Source organism: Nerophis lumbriciformis, linkage group LG09, assembly GCF_033978685.3.
Source record: "Nerophis lumbriciformis linkage group LG09, RoL_Nlum_v2.1, whole genome shotgun sequence".
Classification (NCBI taxonomy): domain Eukaryota; kingdom Metazoa; phylum Chordata; class Actinopteri; order Syngnathiformes; family Syngnathidae; genus Nerophis; species Nerophis lumbriciformis.
Genome location: NC_084556.2, coordinates 14,804,170 through 14,820,408, shown reverse-complemented (window position 1 = coordinate 14,820,408; position 16,239 = coordinate 14,804,170). Strand labels below are relative to the sequence as shown.

At 38.8% G+C, this 16,239-nt stretch overlaps 1 protein-coding gene across 4 annotated transcripts in view; it reads right to left on the bottom strand.

The window, feature by feature from the left end:
- Positions 1-16,239, bottom strand: part of sh3pxd2b (SH3 and PX domains 2B) — a 63,547-nt gene that overhangs the window by 12,074 nt on the left and 35,234 nt on the right. For 2 of the 4 annotated variants that reach the window (XM_061962517.1, XM_061962519.1), the window contains exons 5-7: positions 14,972-15,063; positions 2,819-2,844; positions 2,478-2,513 (exon numbers count right to left, since the gene is read on the bottom strand). In XM_061962517.1, the coding sequence (XP_061818501.1) occupies positions 2,478-2,513; positions 2,819-2,844; positions 14,972-15,063 (154 nt within the window). The remainder of the gene's footprint in view (positions 1-2,477; positions 2,514-2,818; positions 2,845-14,971; positions 15,064-16,239) is intronic. The other 2 variants (XM_061962518.1, XM_061962520.1) reach the window with 1 other exon arrangement.

Below are 16,239 nucleotides of genomic sequence, written 5' to 3'. Positions count from 1 at the left end.
TAGAGAAGAACAAAGCTTGTTTATTAGACTTCATCTTCCTTAGCCAAACCGCTTTGAGTTTTATATTGATATCAAAAAGTAAACACCATGGTTTTTGTTTTTACATTACTTGTGCTTTTTTCATGTCAAAAAGGTATTACTTTAAAAACCATATAAGACTAGATCTAATACAAATACATGAACACTATGTTTATTCATATGGACAAAAAGTGCAATTACGTCTTATGGCCATCAGGTGCCACCCTGCAAAATTCTTACATTTGTTTTTTTTAAATTTTTTTAATCTCATGTCCATAAAGTGCTATATTGCACAATTTTTACATTTATTTTGTTTATTTGTTTATTTTTCTACCATATTACTTTGTTTATAATGCTTGTGTTGTTTTTATATGCACATTCACTTTCTACTTGAGGTCCATGAAACAGTGTTCCCATCTACAATAATGTTTCTTCTACAAAGGAAATCATTTTGAATGTTTTTGATTTTTTTAGTAGAAATTTGGTTAAAATATTTCAATATAAGTACTTTTTAAAACATTTCAGCACATTTAAAAATATGTAATAATAACCGTGATAATATTGGTAAGAACAACCATGATAAGACATTTTCATACCATGACATCCCTAATGTGGACATAAACCAAGAAGTTGGTTGACATAAAAAATCAATTTATACCTAGGGATGGTGATAAAAACACGAACAAAACCTTTGTGAGGATTATGAATAAGTCTTTATGAAAAGGGAAAGATAAGAACATTTCATAAATCGGCATCCCAGTGAGAACATTGTACAGTAAGTGGTTGTTTTATTATGTTTGTATTACTTGTTCAGCACTTAGCAATACTGCTCATCCTCCTTATATTCAGGCTCTAAATATAAGGTTCTGGATCATAGTTTGACTCAAATTAGTCTTTATTGTTTCTCATGAAGTGAGCCATGAGTAATAGTGTTGTTGTTGTTGAAAGGAATGGTGAAATTAATATGCCGCCATATGCTTAAAATGATCAAAATATGTAAATATTGCATTGTTATGAATGTGCCTGTTACTACATTACATATGTACTTACAGCATGTACTGTATATAAAACCTTGATGGAAGATTTTGGATGTTTTTAGGCTCCATGGTTAGCTGACTTTTGCTAGCATTTATTTTTTAATTAGAATGCATACAATTTTTTAAACATGTGTTCTTTTCTTCCATAAGGATTGTAAATGATGGGCAACTTTCCTAAAACAGTGCACTTGTCCTTTAAGACCAACACTAAATATGGAAATAGATGGATGAACAAACAACTAATGTGGTTGCAACAAATATGACAACAGAATGATGAAATGTTAAATGTACTGGGAACATTTTTTTGGCGTAAATTATAATACAAGCATTCTAAATACTGCACCTCAGATGCAGATCCTTCAGTAAGCAGCGGCAAAGCAAAGCAAACAGAAAATTATGTCAGGGAGAATTTAATTAAACAGAAAAAAAACAACTAATTAAATAAACAGAACTGGGATGATTATCAAATGTTCTCATATAGCAGCCATTTATGTTTATTATGTTGTATATAGTGAGGCATTTATTTGTACAAATGTAGTTTTGTCAAAATTGAGGCTAACAAAAATACTGAATAAAAATAAAATGTTGTAATTTAAGATAATATATTGACAAATTTGATCGTTATCCAAATAAATTATATTTACTGAAAATAATACATATTAAAACATCATACTAAATACTTCTACAAATGCATTTCCATAGTTGATTAAATATGTGTGTGTACAGAATGTATTTAATAGTTTTCCATAAATGGATAATTATATAAGATATACAAATTTAACTTTATTATAATATGTGTTGGCCCTGCGATGAGGTGGCGACTTGTCCAGGGTGTACCCCGCCTTCCGCCCGGTTGTAGCTGAGATAGGCTCCAGCGCCCCCCGCGACCCCAAAAGGGAATAAGCGGTAGAAAATGGATGGACGAATAATATAAAATAATACTAAAAAAACATTACAGTAAAATGCAGAGTCTGTCAAATTCAATACATTACCGCCATCTCGTGGCAGCACTTGATATTACTTCCCCAAAGAGTACAGAAAAAGTTCTCTCTGAGTGTTTTGGTGGTTATTTGTGCAAGTGGCGAATATTGTGTCTTCGTGGGCACGGCGTCGATCAGAGCGGAGGCCAATATTTGAGGAAGTTTGCTAATTTAAGTCAATTGCAAATCCCAAAAGCTGGTGATTTAAATGTAATCCGACGTCAACATAAAATGAGACGGCAAGCTATTTATTCTATGCAGCGCATTACAACCTGCATAGACAATCTATGTAGTCAAGATCTATGCAACCACATATCATACAGTACAGTTACTAATCATCCCCAACTACCAAGTCCAATAGGGTGCGAGGGTGTTTCTCTATGGCTTAACTTGCCGGGTCAACACACAGCACGACCAAGCATGACAGTCGGTGTCTTACTACCTCGCTTTAGGAAAGTAGTCGCTCTCTCCACAAACCCTGATGGAAAGGAAAATGAATGGAGAAGAAAACTGAAAAGGAATGACATGGATGCATCTTAAGAGTGAAAAAGGGAGAGGGAGATGTTTAAATAAAAAATAAAAAAAATGAAAAGTATGCATGTGAACAACTGGGACCACAGGATCATTGCTGTTATTCCACCACTAGAGGGCAACAATGTAACATCCGAGTAAACGTGAAGCATCACAATAACAGTAGGGAAGGCTGAACAATGTATGAAGATAATAAAAGCAATCACATTTACCATCAATATATATATATATATATTGTTAAAGGAGACTGACCTGATTTTTTCTTTCCTGTTGGTTCCCTGTTAAACAATAAAACAAACAAACATTAAAACTATAACATCACTATTTAAATTACTAATACAATTTATTCAACCACAGTATGTTATACCAAGTTTCCCAGCAGTAATAAACATCCAACAGTAGTGAATACAAATATGGAGGTTCCAATGGCACAACATTGAATACATAAATATTTAAATAATTACTTGCATGTGTCAATAAATAATTACAGTTGTAGTTAAATACATAAATTAATGTATTTAATGTAAAAGCACATTTCAGTATTTAATTTATTTTCGGTATTTTATGGTTTAACTCATTATTTCACGATTTAGTTATTTAGTCATTTAAATATTTAATTATCTCACGGACCTGTGTGTCATGGCTTCATTAATAGATTTTTATCCGTCAAATTCAAGCACGGTGTAACAGGGGTTTGTGCATGTGCCTCACAATACGGAGGTCCTGGGTTCGATCCCCTGGCTCGGGGACTTTCTGTGTGGAGTTTGCATGTTCTCCCCATGACTGCGTGGGTTCCCTCCGGGTACTCCGGCTTCTTCCCACCTCCAAAGACATGCACCTGGGGATAGGTTGATTGGCAACACTAAATTGACCCGAGTGTGTGAATGTGAGCGTGAATGTTGTCTGTCTATCTGTGATGGCCCTGCGATGAGGTGGCGCCTTGTCCAGGGTGTACCCCGCCTTCTGCCCGAATGCAGCTGAGATAGGCTCCAGCACCCCCCGCGACGACGAAAGGGACAAGCGGTAGAAAATGGATGGAAATTTAAGCATCAAAGTCAGTGGGCGGAGCTCACGCTGATCTAGTCCAATCTTTGCTTTGGTCGGAAAGCCTGGAACTTTGGAAGTCTTTGAAAAGAAGATATAACCGTACTTTCTCGGGAGTTGGTGGCAGACATTTTAGACCTTCTTGAGCAAGACCTGCTGACAAAGAGCATGGAGCAGTTAGATGAATGTATTTATTTATTTCTGCACTTTCAGACCACTATATGACTCAGTACTCCTCCGCTTTCCTGGTCTGAGTTCCACAGACAAGTGGAAGTGCCGGGTAAGCAATCAGGTGTTAGGACCTGCCCACTGACATTGATAGCTGAGTTTGACAGATAAAATACATTCATAAAGCGCTGACACACAGGTTCATGAAATAATTAAATACAGGTTAGCTGCCTGCTTGCCCTCGCTTCCTGATTGTTGCTGTTGGTTCATCTGTGCACAATATTTTAAAACCTTCCTTAACCATTCTCAAACACATTCTATAAACTTATCAAATTTACCAGGCACTCGCTCTTTCTGTGACACCGCTTAATTTTCAGCTAGCTAGCTGCTAAGCCAGCAGAGCTAAGCTGGCCCCAGCCCGAAACCCTCTTTTCCGAAGACAGCAAAAACTTGACTCGGCGAAGGTAAAAACGTGAGTATGGCTTTGTGTTCATGAAGAGGTTGTCCCTGCTCGAGGGACGTATCCAACAGTTAGAGATAGAGCTGAATAACTTTGTAACTTTAGATGTCATGGACACACTTGCTAGCGTTATCTGTATTGAGTTAACTAGCCCAGTTTGCAGCAGCCTTACAAGTTACGCTGAGCCGGTTAAGACGCATACCAGATTTAGCCCATTAACTATTCCTCCACCCCAGCCTACCGGCCACCACACATTAGTTACAGGGGATTCCATCACCCAAAACATACATATTAGCAAACCAGCCACAATACATTGTATTCCGGGGGTCCAAGCACAAGACATTGAAGCTAATACAGGCCTAAACACGTACGACGGGCTAATCGTACCACTAGCTACTCGGACATAGTTGTATACGTTGGCTCCAATGATACTAGGATGAGACAATCGAAGATTACAAGGAGGAACATAGCTAGGACTTGTAATCTCGCCAGAAAGATGGCTCGGCATTGAGTAATTGTCTCTGGCCTCCTGCCTGTGAGAGGCAATGATGAGAGGTATAGAAGATTAGTCTCACTTAACAGGTGGCTGGCTAGTTTTTGTAGAGAACAGGGGTACGACTTCAGTGATATTTAGCTCTCCTTCTGGGGAAAACTTGGCCTGTTGAGGATGGACGGCCTTCACCCTTTACCGGGACGGTGCCATCACTCTTTTTAGGAACACATATTTAAATGATCAAATAATTAAATGTACTTTTACATTAAATACATGTGTGTTTAATTCAAATTATAATTAATTCGACTTGTCCAGGGTGTACCCCGCCTTCCGCCCGATTGTAGCTGAGATAGGCTCCAGCGCCCCCCCGCGACCCCAAAGGGAATAAGCGGTAGAAAATGGATGGATGGATGGATATTACACATTAATTTAATTATTTAATTTTGTCCCACTTGACCGGGCATATAAAATGCTCTGTCCGTTGCATATTTGATACAATAAGTGATTTGATTTCAAAATCAGCGTGTTTAAATAATTATAAACTTCATAATGTTGTTTTAGGAGTAATTTCCTCAATTTGTGTTATTTTTTTCCCAACTTTGTTCCTACCGCCTCTACTTGTTCTTTCTTTGCTATGTGATCCCAGCGACAAAGTTTACTTTGTATATTTAATACTTATTACTCAAATACACCTCATGGTTATCACTGATGACGTGTCAAAGTATCACCGTACAGTGTATTTGAGGACTAGAGGTTTGATTGTAAAATGTGTGTATTAAGTGTTTGATAATGCCCATAATGCTATTTAGGAGTGATTGTCAGTTTGTATATTTTTTGATTTTTATTCAAATGTGTTCCTATTTTTGTAAATCTTTTAGTTCAGTTGTCTGTAGTTTAGTACATTGGAACATTAAAAGATGGCACATCAGACATTCATTAATGTTTTTGAAAAACATAAAAACGTCACAAGTGCTTTTATATAAATGATGTTTCCAATACAATCTGATCTTCAAATGCTACAGACATAAACCAGATGAACAGAACATTGCTCAAGAGCAGCAAAGACAGTCTGAGTCAGTCAAAGCCTTCTTATTTTTTCCTTCAGTATCATACTTTTTACTTTATCGGCTTTCTTTCCCATCTACTTAAATCACACCCTTGTCTTGATTGCTCATTTTTGGCTACAACTCTCTTTATTATCAACAAGAATGTTGTCAGGCTGAAACAGTAATGCATCGTTTGCTCTCTCAAGCTGCTTACGCCTCGATAAATCCTTCACCGCAAGTGCGCCCATTAATGCGCTATAAAAAGAAATAACAGGCCGGGACAAGCTAGGCCATTTAATATTAAGGGTTATTATAGAGTAGCAATATCTTTGTGCTGCCTTTGCTTGGTTTCTCGGAGAGGTGAAACACAGGTCAGGTTAGGCTAAGCTCATAACAAAGCTTGGGATACACAAAGCAACCATGTACCGTATTTTTCGGAGTATAAGTCGCACCGGAGTATAAGTCGCACTAGCCGATAATGCATAATAAAGAAGGAAAAAAACATATATAAGTCGCACTGGAGCCCGGCCAAACTATGAAAAAAACTGTGACTTATAGTCCTAAAAATACGGTATATACAAATAAGTATTGATACAAAAGTAGTAGTGATATTAGGAGAGATATTAGAGATAATCCAGAATACAGGTGATAAACACTCTACTGGGAATACTTGATGTCTTACAGTTTTTGTTGTTGGCCACTGGGAATTTTTGCATTATATTTTTTTGTTCAACTCCAGAGGCAGTTTAACCTCAGGATTTGTTTAGCGACTTTAGAAATGCATTTTTCCAAGTGTCTGTTTAGATTCCCTGACTGAGAAGGTTGTTGATAATCAGAGTCAAAATATATTTGTCCCGAAAAGTTTGATCTAATTCTTGAATTGTACAGCTTTAGGGATGTGTGACTTTAGAGAAAGTTCACAGTCTGAAGGTCTGTGTGACTTTAGAGGCAAATCATATTCAGAAGCGAGTGGCTTAAGGTTGTGTTCAATTATAGAAAGAGCTCACATTCTGGATTTCTTTGCGACTTCAGATGCATACTTTTTAGAAAATCTAGGTGGAATGGACAATTCTGTGTTTCTACAGGTGTTGGGTTTCTTTTTGGGGAAACAGTTTTCCTTCTAGATTTCTATCGGACTTCAGAGGTGTATGTTTCTTATATTTTATCAAATTCTGAAGTGTGTCTTCAGGGGTGTTTGAAACCGTTTATAAGCAGGCGTATTTCTGCAACAGATTGGTGAATACATTTTTTAAAAATGTGTGACTATATTGATTAACACGCATAGTTACGCAGTGCGCTTGAACGCCTCATGTAAAGCAGAGTGCTTATTGTGCTTGCACATATACAAAGGAAAAAGACTTACACAACGTTGTTCAATGATTGTTCTGTGTGCATTATAAGAAAAAAACAAGTCATTTTGATAATTATTGTGTGCATTAAGAGGGTTAAATTTGAAGTATTTAAGGAACTTTATTTAAGCACACATGAGATAGCCTAATGAGAACCAAAAAAATTATAGTATGTACTAGTGATGTAACGGTATCAAAATCTTACGGTACAATATTATCACGTTATTAAGGCCACAGTATGATATGATTGTGGTAAAAAAAGACAAAATGCCATAATGTGTAAGATGCAAATAATTGTGCATGAACATCTACTGTTTCAAACAAATATTTAATAAAATAACTTACAGTTGTGGTCTTTAAAGTGACAATGTAAACATCACTGATGATTAGCTTCGCTGGCCTCAAATATCTTTTTTGGGGTGACGGTTTATGAGGAAGCGACTTGTCCAGGGTGTACACTGCCTTCCGCCCAAGTGCAGCTGGATAAGCTCCAGCTCCCCCCGATGTGTACAGTTTTTTTGGGGGTGATTTCCCTCCGTGTGCTGCGACCTGACTAGCTGGCTGTGTCGCCTTGAAAACGCTCCAGACAAAAGTGGCAAGCTTCGCTTTGCAGGACGCAGACTTTCTTACTTCGGCCAAAGAGGGTATGTTTTCACCAGGGTTTGTTTATTTGTCTAATAGCATGACATTTTCAGGAAATGTGCAAAAAAACAAACAGTTCCTCTAACCTACGACGAACATTTACTTCCTGCCCAGGACGTTCCACGCCCCCACTTTGCCTCTCACGCACTGTGCAGAGGATTCTGGGAGATGTGGTTTATTTTCAGACGTGGCAAATGCAAAGCGCCAGAAAAAAACTACACTCACCAAGTTTTCTTATGATACCATCACACGTCACGACATTATTGAAACCGAAATACCTTGGTGTCTACAATACCGTTACAGCCCTAACATGCACATAATAATGTAAATATAATAGGATATAGACTAAGTTATACATAGCATTGGTTAAAGCATAGGTTAATAGTAGGGGTGCAACAATACACAAAATTCACAGTTCGGTTCGGTTCAATATTTTAGTGTCACAGTTCGATATTTTTTCGACACAAAAAATTTCCATTCCGTTTTTTTACTTGTAGTTTATTAAAATTATCAACATTTTTGTTTAAACTCAAAAGTACAGTTTATGAATTAAATTAAATGTATCTTGTGCAGCTATACCTGCCCCCTACACAGCAAAATAATAATAAAATAAATGCATCTGATAATTCACCTATCTTCTGTGGTGCATTCTTAGCAGCTGAGTAACAGCGGGTGTTATACGGACACGGCTGTCTCTAATTGGGCTTTTGTCTTGTTGTACAAATCAGGAACTACCGTATTGTGAAGGAATCTTGTAACGGGGCTCAAGTGTCCACAGCAAACCCGACATTTCCCACAACAGAAAAGGGTCGCTTGTCAACAGCAATAAAAGTAGCAATCGCCCGATGGATTTATTTTGCCCTCTTTGAATGTGCTAATAGCTCTCTAAATGCCCCAAGTAAAGTTTGTAGCCTGTGTGTTGTCGCTCTTTGTTTTTGTTTGGTTCCACCAATTTCCGCATCGGGGTGATTTCGGCGTAAATGTTTGTTGTATTTCTACTGTTGTAGTTTGTTGTGTGACACTTGCAACTAGGGCTGCAACTAACGATTAATTTGATAATCGATTAATCTGTCGATTATTACTTTGATTAATCAATTAATAATCGGATAAAAGAGACAAACTAAAGTTCTATCCTTTCCAGTATTTTATTGGAAAAAAACAGCATACTGGCGCCATGTTCTTTCAACTTGCCAAATAAAACAAGGAAAATGTTACAAAAATGCACACTTTTGACACCCCTGCTATAGATAATAAAGAATTAAATCTGATAAATGTATCGATAAAAAGCAGAGCCTGACGACGCAAGCACGTTTATCACAACTCTCTCGCTCTCTCTGTCTCTCCCCCTCCTTCACGAATGCTGCTGAACGCACAATTTGTTGTGTTTTTAACCTTCTTAACCCTGAACGCATATTGAAAATACACGCAACCCTAACTCAAAATGCCGGACATTCGAGGCATTTAAGAAACACCGCCCGACAGCCCCGCAAAAGAGGACATGCCCGGTGAAAAGAGGACGTATGGTCAGGACCTAGCCCGTTAGCTAGCAGCGATCGGTTTCACCGGACATGTCCTCTTTTGCTAGCATGCTAGCAGCCAACGGGCTAGGTCCTGACCATACGTCCTCTTTTCACCGGACTTGTCCTCTTTTGCGGAGCTGTCAGGGCGGAGTTTCTTAAATGCCTCAAATGTACGGCATTTTGAGTATTGTTTACACAACGTGCAGTACGCTACTTAATATGTCCGTGTGGAAACTCGTTCGGCACACTTCCGCACCGAAACGAAACCCCCGTACCGAAACGGTTCGATACAAATACACGTACCGTTATACCACTATTATTTTGATTATTGTTTCTCAGCTGTTTGTAAATGTTGCAGTTTATAAATAAAGGTTAAAATAAAAATAAAAAATAAATAAAAAAACGTAGCCTCTGCGCATGCGCATAGCATAGATCCAACGAATCGATGACTAAATTAATCGCCAACTATTTTTATAATCAATTTTAATCGATTTAATCGATTAGTTGTTGCAGCCCTACTTGCAACATACCGTTGTATTTTTGTCCACGACACGCTTGCCATCATGAACATACTTAACATGAAAATTAAAGTAGTTCCACAGTCCAGAGCTGAATGATGGTGGAGAATCTTCGATTTCATGTAAATTTGAGGAATAACCCATGTTGCAAAGAGCTATAGAAGCTGCATACGAAGCCTTCTGTCTCAGCTGCTTGTTTTGGTCTGACTGAATGTGGGTGGCACAGTTTAGTAGATCTGCGCTCGACTTAGGCTGCATAGTCGAGCGCAGACCTTATTGTCAGAAGTTGATCAACCGAACCGAGACCATTGTATTGAACGGTTCAATACGAATACTTATATTGTTGCACCCTTAGTTAATAGGAATAGATTATAAATAGAACAGAATAAATAGAAAATAGAATGGATTGTGATCTTGTTGTGCAAATAGAATGTAAAAATAATGACAGGAAACCAAGTTGTATTTATATTGTGTGCCAAATGAGAACTGGTCTTCTTACTAAATAGTGCATTTTCTGAGCTATACATTTGTTTCTTGACCGGATGCACTGACTAGTTATGTGCAGTTAGTTATGTTTATCACACGAGAAATAATTCATTGTAAGATGTTACACAGGAGTGGAGGAGTAGGGCGTTCATGGCTTTAGGTCAAATATCTGAAAGAGCACATAAAGACCAACAGAGCTCATTTCTGGTAAGTTCCTTGACACACAAACTAGAACCACTTCCCATAGTGGATGACTTAACAGTGACGTAAGTCCTGATACTGACATTATCACTCCAAGGACAGCTGAGTAATGTGGGAATATCTCTTTTGTTATCAGTTCTACCTGCTCAATGGAATCCTTCTTTTTATTTACCACAACTCTTCTTCCTCTCAACCTTCTTTCCTGTCTCCTGCAACACTTCCTCTTCTAAGGACGCTCCCCTTCCTCTTTGCAGTTAAAAGTGCATTTTTCCACTCTTGCTGCAGCTGTGGTAGAGAAAGTCCAGAATGTATGGTCTTCAGTCCGTGTTTGAGATTTATAAGCCCCTCGATAAAAGCATCTGAGGCCGCACCCTCCAAACAATGATGCTGCACAGAAACAGATTTAACCTAATTTCAATAAAGACAAACCGAGGTCCTCCCTACATTGAGTCACCTCCCTCCCCGTCCCGCCTCGCCCAACATATGCTCGGGGCTTTGCATGAGGAGTTGGGAGCTATTTGTCCTTGGCAAGCACCTCGAGCCGTGGACGGAATACAGAAGAAAGCATGTGAGTGCTGATGAGACTGAGAGAACTGGCTGTCAGACACCATACATCAATACCAATATAATGCAGACCGCTTTCCAGTCTTGCATTCCTATTTGCATTCAGACGAGGAGTGCCGCTATTGCATAGAAAACAAGAGTATATACAGTAAGTGTGTGGTTTAGTTAACGTATTGACTTGAATAGGTATATACCCGTTGTACAGATTGACGAGCAACCGGTTAGTGTCAGTGTCATTACTGCCTTGTAATAATTATTTGTATTTTAAGTATTATTATCACTGAAGGACACGTCTAAACATGTTACATGCTGAGAGCAAGTAAGGAGCAAGCATACTCATAGCTAAGCTAACCGCTAAGCTAGCTTTAAACAACACCAACAAATATGTTCTTGGTAAAGGTTAAAGGGGAACATTATCACCAGACCTATGTAAGCGTCAATATATACCTTGATGTTGCAGGAAAAAGACCATATATTTTTTTAGCCGATTTCCGAACTCTAAATGGGTGAATTTTGGCGAATTAAACGCGTTTCTATTATTCGCTCTCGAGGCGATGACGTCACAACGTGACGTCACATCGGGAAGCAATCCGCCATTTTCTCAAACACATTACAAACACCGAGTCAAATCAGATCTGTTATTTTCCGTTTTTTCGACTGTTTTCCGTACCTTGGAGACATTATGCCTCGTCGGTGTGTTGTCGGAGGGTGTAACAACACGAACAGGGACGGATTCAAGTCGCACCAGTGGCCCAAAAATGCGAAAGTGGCAAGAAATTGGACGTTTGTTCCGCACACTTTACCGACAAAAGATATGCTACGACAGAGATGGCAAGAATGTGTGGATATCCTGCTACACTCAAAGCAGATGCATTTCCAACTGGAATGGACGGATCAGCTTTCAGGAAAAGAGAGCGGATGAGGGTATGTCTACAGAATATATTAATTGAGGAAAACTGGGCTGTCTGCACTCTCAAAGTGCATGTTGTTGCCAAATGTATTTCATATGCTGTAAACCTAGTTCATAGTTGTTAGTTTCCTTTAATGCCAAACAAACACATACCAATCGTTGGTTAGAAGGCGATCGCCGAATTCGTCCTCGCTTTCTCCCGTGTCGCTGGCGGTCGTGTCGTTTTCGTCGGTTTCGCTTGCATACGGTTCAAACCGATATGGCTCAATAGCTTCAGTCTCTTCTTCAATTTCGTTTTCGCTACCTGCCTCCACACTACAACCATCCGTTTCAATACATTCGTAATCTGTTGAATTGCTTAAGCCGCTGAAATCTGAGTCTGAATCCGAGCTAATGTCGCTATATCTTGCAGTTCTATCCGCCATGTTTGTTTGTATTGGCATCACTGTGTGACGTCACAGGAAAATGGACGGGTGTATAACGATGGTTAAAATCAGGCACTTTGAAGCTTTTTTTTAGGGATAATGCGTGATGGGTAAAATTTTGAAAAAAACTTCGAAAAATAAAATAAGCCACTGGGAACTGATTTTTAATGGTTTTAACCCTTCTGAAATTGTGATAATGTTCCCCTTTAAGAAGTTTAAATGGAACCACGTTAGAGCAAAAAGTAAGTAGTTATTAACAGGTGATTAATAAGAGACAGAGACAGGATAATATAAAAACTGTTGATGTGTTAGCATTTTAACAGTCAGTACTCGACACATAAGAGGAAGGAAGGTCTGTCCATACATTAGTGGTGTCGATACCAAGGGTAGTAGATCGATACTAGCGTGATTAGGGCGATATTTTTTATTTTGTCAGAACTACTTTTTTTTTGTTTTTGTTAATGTTTACAAACTCAAGGAATAATCCCCTGGACACTAGAGGACTTGGGAGTAATAGATCGTTCTTTTTATGCTTAGTTATTGTGCTATAGACTTTGTTTTGATCAGACAATTGTATGTAATAAAAGAGAATAAGAAACTAGTTTAAATATTGTGTTGATATTGTTAAACTGACGATAGCACTCCCTATAAACAAATACAAATGTTTACAGTTAATACATGTAATTGAATCAGACAATCTCATCATGGAGGATCAGAATCAGAATCAAAAGCATAAAACCCTGATCGGAATATCCCTACACCCAAATATTAGACCACTCCAAATAAAAAAATGACTCATTTTCTGCATCGCCTCAGGTCACTAGTGTGTGTTAGTGACAGGAATAAAAGCTCTGAATCACTTGAGGAAAAGTAATTTGACGGCACTATGTATATATTTATACACACATATTTTTCAGTCTCATCTTTTTGGGGAAAAAACACCATCATATACAGGTAAAAGCCAGTAAATTAGAATATTTTGAAAAACTTGATTTATTTCAGTAATTGCATTCAAAAGGTGTAACTTGTACATTATATTTATTCATTGCACACAGACTGATGCATTCAAATGTTTATTTCATTTAATTTTGATGATTTGAAGTGGCAACAAATGAAAATCCAAAATTCCGTGTGTCACAAAATTAGAATATTACTTAAGGCTAATACAAAAAAGGGATTTTTAGAAATGTTGGCCAACTGAAAAGTATGAAAATGAAAAATATGAGCATGTACAATACTCAATACTTGGTTGGAGCTCCTTTTGCCTCAATTACTGCGTTAATGCGGCGTGGCATGGAGTCGATGAGTTTCTGGCACTGCTCAGGTGTTATGAGAGCCCAGGTTGCTCTGATAGTGGCCTTCAACTCTTCTGCGTTTTTGGGTCTGGCATTCTGCATCTTCCTTTTCACAATACCCCACAGATTTTCTATGGGGCTAAGGTCAGGGGAGTTGGCGGGCCAATTTAGAACAGAAATACCATGGTCCGTAAACCAGGCACGGGTAGATTTTGCGCTGTGTGCAGGCGCCAAGTCCTGTTGGAACTTGAAATCTCCATCTCCATAGAGCAGGTCAGCAGCAGGAAGCATGAAGTGCTCTAAAACTTGCTGGTAGACGGCTGCGTTGACCCTGGATCTCAGGAAACAGAGTGGACCGACACCAGCAGATGACATGGCACCCCAAACCATCACTGATGGTGGAAACTTTACACTAGACTTCAGGCAACGTGGATCCTGTGCCTCTCCTGTCTTCCTCCAGACTCTGGGACCTCGATTTCCAAAGGAAATGCAAAATTTGCATGGTTGGGTGATGGTTTGGGGTGCCATGTCATCTGCTGGTGTCGGTCCACTCTGTTTCCTGAGATCCAGGGTCAACGCAGCAGTCTACCAGCAAGTTTTAGAGCACTTCATGCTTCCTGCTGCTGACCTGCTCTATGGAGATGGAGATTTCAAGTTCCAACAGGACTTGGCGCCTGCACACAGCGCAAAATCTACCCGTGCCTGGTTTACGGACCATGGTATTTCTGTTCTAAATTGGCCCGCCAACTCCCCTGACCTTAGCCCCATAGAAAATCTGTGGGGTATTGTGAAAAGGAAGATGCAGAATGCCAGACCCAAAAACGCAGAAGAGTTGAAGGCCACTATCAGAGCAACCTGGGCTCTCATAACACCTGAGCAGTGCCAGAAACTCATCGACTCCATGCCACGCCGCATTAACGCAGTAATTGAGGCAAAAGGAGCTCCAACCAAGTATTGAGTATTGTACATGCTGATATTTTTCATTTTCATACTTTTCAGTTGGCCAACATTTCTAAAAATCCCTTTTTTGTATTAGCCTTAAGTAATATTCTAATTTTGTGACACACGGAATTTTGGATTTTCATTTGTTGCCACTTCAAATCATCAAAATTAAATGAAATAAACATTTGAATGCATCAGTCTGTGTGCAATGAATAAATATAATGTACAAGTTACACCTTTTGAATGCAATTACTGAAATAAATCAAGTTTTTCAAAATATTCTAATTTACTGGCTTTTACCTGTATATTGAGATATCTGCGGGTACAATGTGAGGCACTTACTCCTTAGGTGGGTTGAGGTCTTCTGGTCTCGTCTCAAAAAATACTTTGACCTCTTCACACTGGGAAATGTATACTGGAAGCTGGATGAGGGCCTGGAAGGGTGCAAGAACGTCAGGGAATGTTAGATATAATCACTCTACCACATTACACAAACAAACTAGTTTCATTTTCACTTTCGTGTTTGGCATGATTGAAATTATACTAAACATTAACACTTTACAGCATTTTAAGGACACTGTTTTTTTTCAAAGTATGGTCCGTGGAACCTCAACAAACCCAAAGTGATTTGTGAGTTTTCCTGGACTCTTATTCTTATTTTGGACTACATTTCCAATTCTATTTCAGCACAATTCCCACATTATTTGACTTGCAAACCGATCCAAGACAATTCATTGCACACTGCTGTTGTAATAACCCCCATGTGGATGAGTTCAAGTATCTCAGGATCTTGTTCACGAGTGAAAGAATGCAAAGCGAGAGCTCGACAGGCCAATCGGTACAGTATCTATACTACTGCAAATGTTGGCCGACGTGGTGAAAAGAGAAATAAACCAGAAGACAAAGCTCTCGATTTATCGGTCGGTCTACGTTTGTACCCTCACCTATGGTGACAAGCTTTGGGTAGTGGCCGAAAGAGGAAGATCACTGATACAAGTGGCTGAAATCGATAGGCGGAAGAAATAGGATGGATGTAATGACCCGAATATAAGTCACTATTTGTTTTTCTAAAAACGATTGGGCCGTTTATACATAGAGAAGGGATACATAGAGTAGGCCGTCGATCAGTACCGGACAATTTTCATGAAAAGTACATGATCGCCATAGCCGATCAATGCCTTTTTATGCCGACCAGAAACGTCGATCCCATCTGGCTGAGACGGTATATATTTTTAGTACATTGGCAGACCAGCTAGCAGCTGATTATGTGTCTTAATAAACAAGAGCCGCTCCCCTAGGCTAATAATAATCACCCCCATTGCGGCAAATAAACTGCATTTCTTAGTAAGTATCGTCATCAAGAGGACGACGAGGCTAAACATGTTACACACCAATTCAGAGGTCTAGAGATGTATACATGCAACCAACTGGTGGTTTTAAACACCTTATTCCAGAAAGACAGTATGAGCTTTTCATCCTGTCACTCTCACATACCAGTGACTTGGAGAGATGCAACTAAAAAAAAGTTGAAAATAACAGGGGGGAAGTTATGATGGCAATGACCAGTAAAGCAGTCATCAAGCAACTGTTGAGCAGCTAAGAAACAAGAC